This window comes from Myotis brandtii, unplaced genomic scaffold, assembly GCF_000412655.1.
Source record: "Myotis brandtii unplaced genomic scaffold, ASM41265v1 scaffold764, whole genome shotgun sequence".
Lineage (NCBI taxonomy): Eukaryota > Metazoa > Chordata > Mammalia > Chiroptera > Vespertilionidae > Myotis > Myotis brandtii.
This window is the reverse complement of record NW_005371050.1, coordinates 18,623-24,691: the sequence shown is the minus strand read 5'-3', so window position 1 is coordinate 24,691 and position 6,069 is coordinate 18,623. Positions and strand designations below refer to the sequence as shown.

At 40.1% G+C, this 6,069-nt stretch overlaps 1 protein-coding gene across 1 annotated transcript in view; it reads left to right on the top strand.

Moving 5' to 3' along the window:
* The window catches only part of LOC102248104 (zinc finger protein 530-like), a 32,457-nt gene that overhangs the window by 13,765 nt on the left and 12,623 nt on the right, over positions 1–6,069 (top strand). Inside the window, exon 5 of the mRNA XM_014530704.1 lies at positions 4–254. Coding sequence (XP_014386190.1) covers positions 4–254 — 251 coding nt within the window. The remainder of the gene's footprint in view (positions 1–3; positions 255–6,069) is intronic.

The window sequence follows — 6,069 nt, the reverse complement described above, 5'->3', positions numbered from 1 at the left end:
AAGCCATATGAGTGTAGTGAATGTGGGAAGTCCTTCAGTCGAAGGTCTCACCTCACTATACACCACAGAGTTCACACTGGAGAGAAGCCATATGAGTGTAGTGAATGTGGGAAGCATTTTAGTCGAAGGTCTCACCTCACTGTACACCATAGAGTTCACACTGGAGAAAAGCCATATGAGTGTAGTGAATGTGGGAAGTCCTTCCGTCAAAGATATCACCTCACTGTACACCACAGAATTCACACTGGAGAAAAGCCATAATTATGCAGGGAATGTTTTCTTTTTCTCACATATTATAAGAACACTTAAGGGGCTCTATGAGACCCTTTACATGAATGCAAACACCTTTTATGGGAACATACACCTGCTAGGTTCCTCATAAATTTGAGGTACCAGTGAGACTTGAAGGAGCTGCATTGTACTTGCTAACATGCCTAGATCTACAACCCAAATGATGTCACTGTCTCTCACTGAAGAGATTTCACCTCTAACACCTGGCTCACCTGCGGAGTGTGCATTGGTCATCATTCCTGGGTGTTCAGGGGACTGTATTCTGTGTTTTCACTTTTGTTTGAAGTACTTATGGTTCCTCCAACCTCTTGGCAGTGTCTTCATTCATTTCTCTATGACTAGAAAATGGACCTGACCCAGGATTCATACAGAGCACCAGTTCTCTGCTAAGAAGTGCTACCTCTTTCAGGGATCTAGTGGTACTCACATTATGCTTTGATAAATTTTGGGGGGATTCTTATTCACCAACCTGTAAACCGCTTGCTCTCCTCTGCTCTAGTTTAGGATCTTTTTTTAAGGTTTGTTTACATTTGTTCTTTAATTTTGGTTTTATTCGTGGCCACAGATGATTTGCAAACACAAATGTGATATGTCTGCATGCAGAGATGAATAGATATTGCGTCTATCCCAAAGTTTATGTGGTTTAGAAGGGAGAGCATAATGGCAGGAAATCACTTTTTGTCCAATATTGACTTATTATTTACTGCAGCCCATGGCCTTGAAATAAAGACCACATGACTGTGCATTTAATCTGCAGCCTAGTGCCTCGATTATTGGTGAGGGCAAAGGTCACTCTGAAAGTCGCTCTGCTTCTGTGACCAATATGAATCATGTTCTCTGTTCACAGTATGTATTGCATAAGCTTCAGCATTGTTTAAGGAGCCTGCTCTCCATGTACTGCAAAGGAGCCATGTTCCAGGAAGTATGGAATTTCATAGGCTGGTGTCATATTGTAAGACTCTGAGGTGGAACCACAATTACGACAGAAAAACTGTTTCTATAGTGAGTGGGAAAGCCTGCAGTAAATTAGATCAAAAGGGCCTCTACTAAACATGAGGCCATGGATGTCCCAGGGCCTGTGGCTTGTGTGACCTTTATGTACAGACATTCTCAGGAGTTCCAAAACTGTTTCATGTAGCTGACATCATTGGCATATAAAACAATCTAATGCTATTTTGTATTCCCCTGGCCCCTCTAGAGTGTTTACATAAGGTAGTTGCTCAACAGGCAAGAAGTCAAAGCTAGAGGATAGATAATCCTGCAATTTGTCCCAGGATGTGTCTTTTGTAAGCAGTCAGCATTCCTGTTGAATTTCATGGCAATAGTTTTTTTGTGTGTTTTTTAAGTATATATTTTTATGATTTTGGAGAGAAAGGGAGAGAGAGAGCAAAATATCAATGAGTGAGAATCATTGATCACTTTCTTCCTGCACGCCCTGCTCTGGGATTCGAGCCGACAACCTGGGCATGTGCCCTGACCAGGAATTGAACCTTGACTTCTTGGTTCATAGGTCGATGCTCAACCTGAGCCACGCGGCTGATGGCAGTAGTCTTCACTGCTTATCAGTATTTGCTGTCACTGAGGCTAGGCTGGTCCTCCCAAGAAATGAGGAGAGGGATGGTCCTGTCTATATAGGGTTGCCATCTTAATTTTCTAACAACAGAGGGATATCTAGGATTTATATGAAACCACCTTTCAAGACTTTACTTAGGTATATGTATAACTGACGAGCAAGGGAATGCAGTTTTCTAATGTGTACTATTTGGCAAGGTTGAACATGCAGATAAAGCTGAGAAACCATCACAGGTAAAACAGGCTTCTCTGTTACCCACATCCATGTTGGGGAAAAAGTAGGCTTACTGTTGTGAGTGTGCCCAAACATACAGTTAATTCTCTTTTTCAAGTAACTATTTTCTCTATTTTAAAATGTATTTTTATTAAATTTTGAAGGGGAGGGAGAGGGAGAGAACAGCAATTATCTGCCTCCTGTGTGACCAATTATTGGGGATTCAGGAAGGCATGTGCCCTGACCTGGAAGCAAACCAATAGCTTTCATTGCACATGATCACAGCCAACAAAATGAGCCACCAATGGCCATGGAGAGTTTATATTTGTGTTGTTATTTATTAATCATTGTATTATTTCCATACCAACAACTCTAAACCTACTTTGCCACATCGTGTATTTACCTCCAGCCCTTTTGTAAGCTTTCTGCCTTCCCAGTCCTCCATGCAGGCATCGATTTACCTTCCTTTACAGTAGAGTAGTTCATATTTTTCATAATTTTATTGGCACTACAGTGGGGCCTTGACTTACGAGTGTCCTGACTAACGAGTTTTTCGAGATGCAAGCTGTCTCTCGGCCAATTTTTTGCTTTGAGTTGTGAGCTAAAATTCAGGTTACGAGCCAGCTTCAGATACCCCACCGCTAGTTGGTGCAGAGAACGTCACAGTGAACGTCACACTGATTAATGGCATTTTAATTCATTGTAATAGTGAAAATTGATTTGACATACGAGTAATTTGAGTTACGAGCTCTGTCACGGAACGAATTAAACTCGTTAGTCAACGCCCCACTGTATAAGGTGAATTGCCTTTAACAAGCACTGGCTTCCTTCATGCTACACAGATATTTTGAGATTCGACACTTTTGTTTATGTAAATAGTTAATTTTTTATTTCTAGGAAATAATGTATTCTATGGATAACCACTTTACTGAGCTGTCTATGGTTTCAGTTATTTGGGGTTCTATATATAAAACACCTGGGCAATAACTAGTTTGGCTCAGTGGATAGAGCGTCGGCCTGTACAGGAGTCAGCTGGTCAATGTTTCTCATCGATGTTTGTAACTCTATCTCTCTACCTACCTGTCAGTAAAATATATTAAAAACAAAAATTAAAAAAAAACAAATAAAAAAAAAACACCGGGGAATGCTGTATTCCATTCTTTCTACAGGTGTATGTATTAGGGATTAAACTGTTCCAGTGTCAGTGAATGTGTTACATTTTAACATATGGAGAACTGTGATCTAAAATGGTCAAACACTTGGCCTTCCCACCCACCCAGAGTAATGAAAATTCCATTTTTCTGCAACCCTGCCAGCACATGCGAAGGTTAATCTTTTTAAATACTAGCCCCATCAATGAGTATATTGTTAATTTGCTTTTGTTTTAATTCCATTTCCGTAAAAATGTTTGATGGCGACCATTTCTTTACACTGTCTTTATCTCCTTTGTTTAAAAGTTTGCTCAGGATTTTTGTTTATTTTTAAAGTTAATTTCTTATTCTAACCAATAGGAGGACAGTGCAGCCTGTAAGACATATATTTGACTTTCACTCATTCCTCAATGACTCCAGTGACTTCTTTGCCATGTGGAATTCTTGGTTTGGAATTCTATATACAAAATATTTTTTTCTCAATTTTTACTGTATATATGATTTATAGCCCACTTGTACCTTACACTTATAAGTTTAATCTGCGTTATTCACATTCTCTACTGGTGGTCTTTAAGTCTAAGCATTTAATAATACATTAAGTGAAGTCTAGGTTGTAGTATTTTACATATTTAAAATATGTTTTTATTAGAGAGAGGAAGGAAGAGAGATGGAGAAACATCAGTGATGTGAGAGAATCATTGATCAGCTGCTTCCTGAAGACCTACACTGGGTATAATGCCTGCAACATGGGTATTTGCCCTGACAGTAATCAAACTGTAACCTCCTGGTTCATAGTTTGACCCTGAGCCACTGAGACATACCGGCCAGATAAAACACATTTCTTAACATGCACTTTTATGGTTCCATACATGCCTGCATTTCTGAAAGCAAATCCTACTCCACTTTTCAGTACTTCCTAATTGGCACATGGAATTACTGATGCAGGGACATAAGTCACCATAATGGGGCAGGATATGCAATAGATGAAATAATATTTGAGAGAATAAAGAGCCTTACATCTGTCTCAAGAAATCATCTTTAGAAAATCAACTACAACCTCCACATGGTCTCCACCGGATTCTCTAGTTTAAGAAAACTGCCATTTGGCTTCCTGTGTCGCTGGCAGTGATGATTGACATTAGAAACCTCGGTGTCTCCTCATAAGAACAGTTCTTAGTTCACCACAGGTTCATGCACAGAATTAATTAATGGAAACCACCGACTCACCATTGATGTGAATGTCAACATTTTTACCACCTGATGGAGCACTCACCTGGGCAATGCAAAAGATGAGACTTGTAATCAGGGTAGTGTCTGATGTTTATTTAAAATAACATGGATTCTGGATGTTTGGAGTCCTGTACCTTCCCAATCAACACACCATGTGGGTGTTCACCTCGACCACAGTGGGAAGCCCAGGCAGCCATGGATTTACCAGGGTCACACTCACAAGTGAGTTCTGAGTTTACTGCCAATGACATCTGATCAAACTGATTTTTCTGAGGTTCGCTCCATTGAATCTTGCCAGTGACAATTTAGGGAAGTTCTGGGACAATGTCTACCTGGATGAGGAGATAGGGACCCATCCTGTCCGACTTCCACTGTCATTTCTTACCAATCCCCACTCCTCTCCTTGGCCCTGCACAGTCTCCCAAAGAGGCTAGTATCATGTGGTCAACCTACTTGGCCCATCAAGTTTGTCAGGTTCTGTTGCAGAACCCGGATGTTGGCTGCAGCCTCTGATGTGCTGTGATCAATGAAATGTGGAGGGAGTGAAGCTGTTACCTCTGACACAAGAGTGTGGAAGCACTGAGACTGGCATCCCCTCTGTCCATCTCTGATAACACCCAGCAGGTCCTACATAGTGCTTCTCCTTTATTCTAATCCCAGGAGAACCAGGGTGGACAGGTGTTATGAACAAGAAACTTACCTTCTTTAGTGTGAAGCTTTGGGGCTGTCCATTGCCGGCAATAACATCTAGCCTCTCCTAATGGGAACAAAACCCCTATTCTGCTCTCTAGGAGGCAGCAGAGCCTAACATTAGAAGCCAGAGCTCTGTTTCTGGAGACGCATGGGTTTGACTTCCAGCCCTGCCTTTTATTAACTCCACAATCAGGCAATTTATGTTGAGTGAACCTGGATTTCCTCCCCATAAAATAGTCGGTTAAACCATCTCAGGTGTGGAGAAAATTAAATGATATAATAACAATGCATATAAAGCATTGAATTCAGGGCCTGGCACACGTAGTGAACATTCAGGAACTGTTAGCTCCTCCACTTCATAATGTGTACTGACTGCAGATATTCAGACAATGTAGGAAACATCAACCTGTTGGGCTCTGTATCCTTTCAAATATTACTTTTAAAGTAATAGGACAGGATCATATATATTCTCTCATAGCCTGCATTTTCTCTTAATAATGTCATAGTTTTATATAAAATATAAAAATCTGATGACTTGGAGTGACTCAATTTGTTAAGCAACCTCTTATGCACAGAAACGTTGCCAGTTTGATTCCTGGTGAGGGCACTCAGTAGGGGGGCGTGTGAGCTCGGTGAGGGCTTGCAGAAGGCAGCTGATCAGTATTTTTCTCCGTTTCATTTTCTCTCTCTCTAAAATTCAAATAAAAAATTGTAAATATGTAAATATATACATATATATATATACATAATGAGTAGCCAGATTATTATGACTGTCCAGATTATTATGACCACTCCATCAGTATAATGAAGTGAATTAGTTATGCAAATAATAATTATAATAATAATAAAACCTTGAGAGTATTTGCTTAGGAAGTTTTCAATATTCAGTATTTTTGGAAGTGTCAATGAAGTACTGAT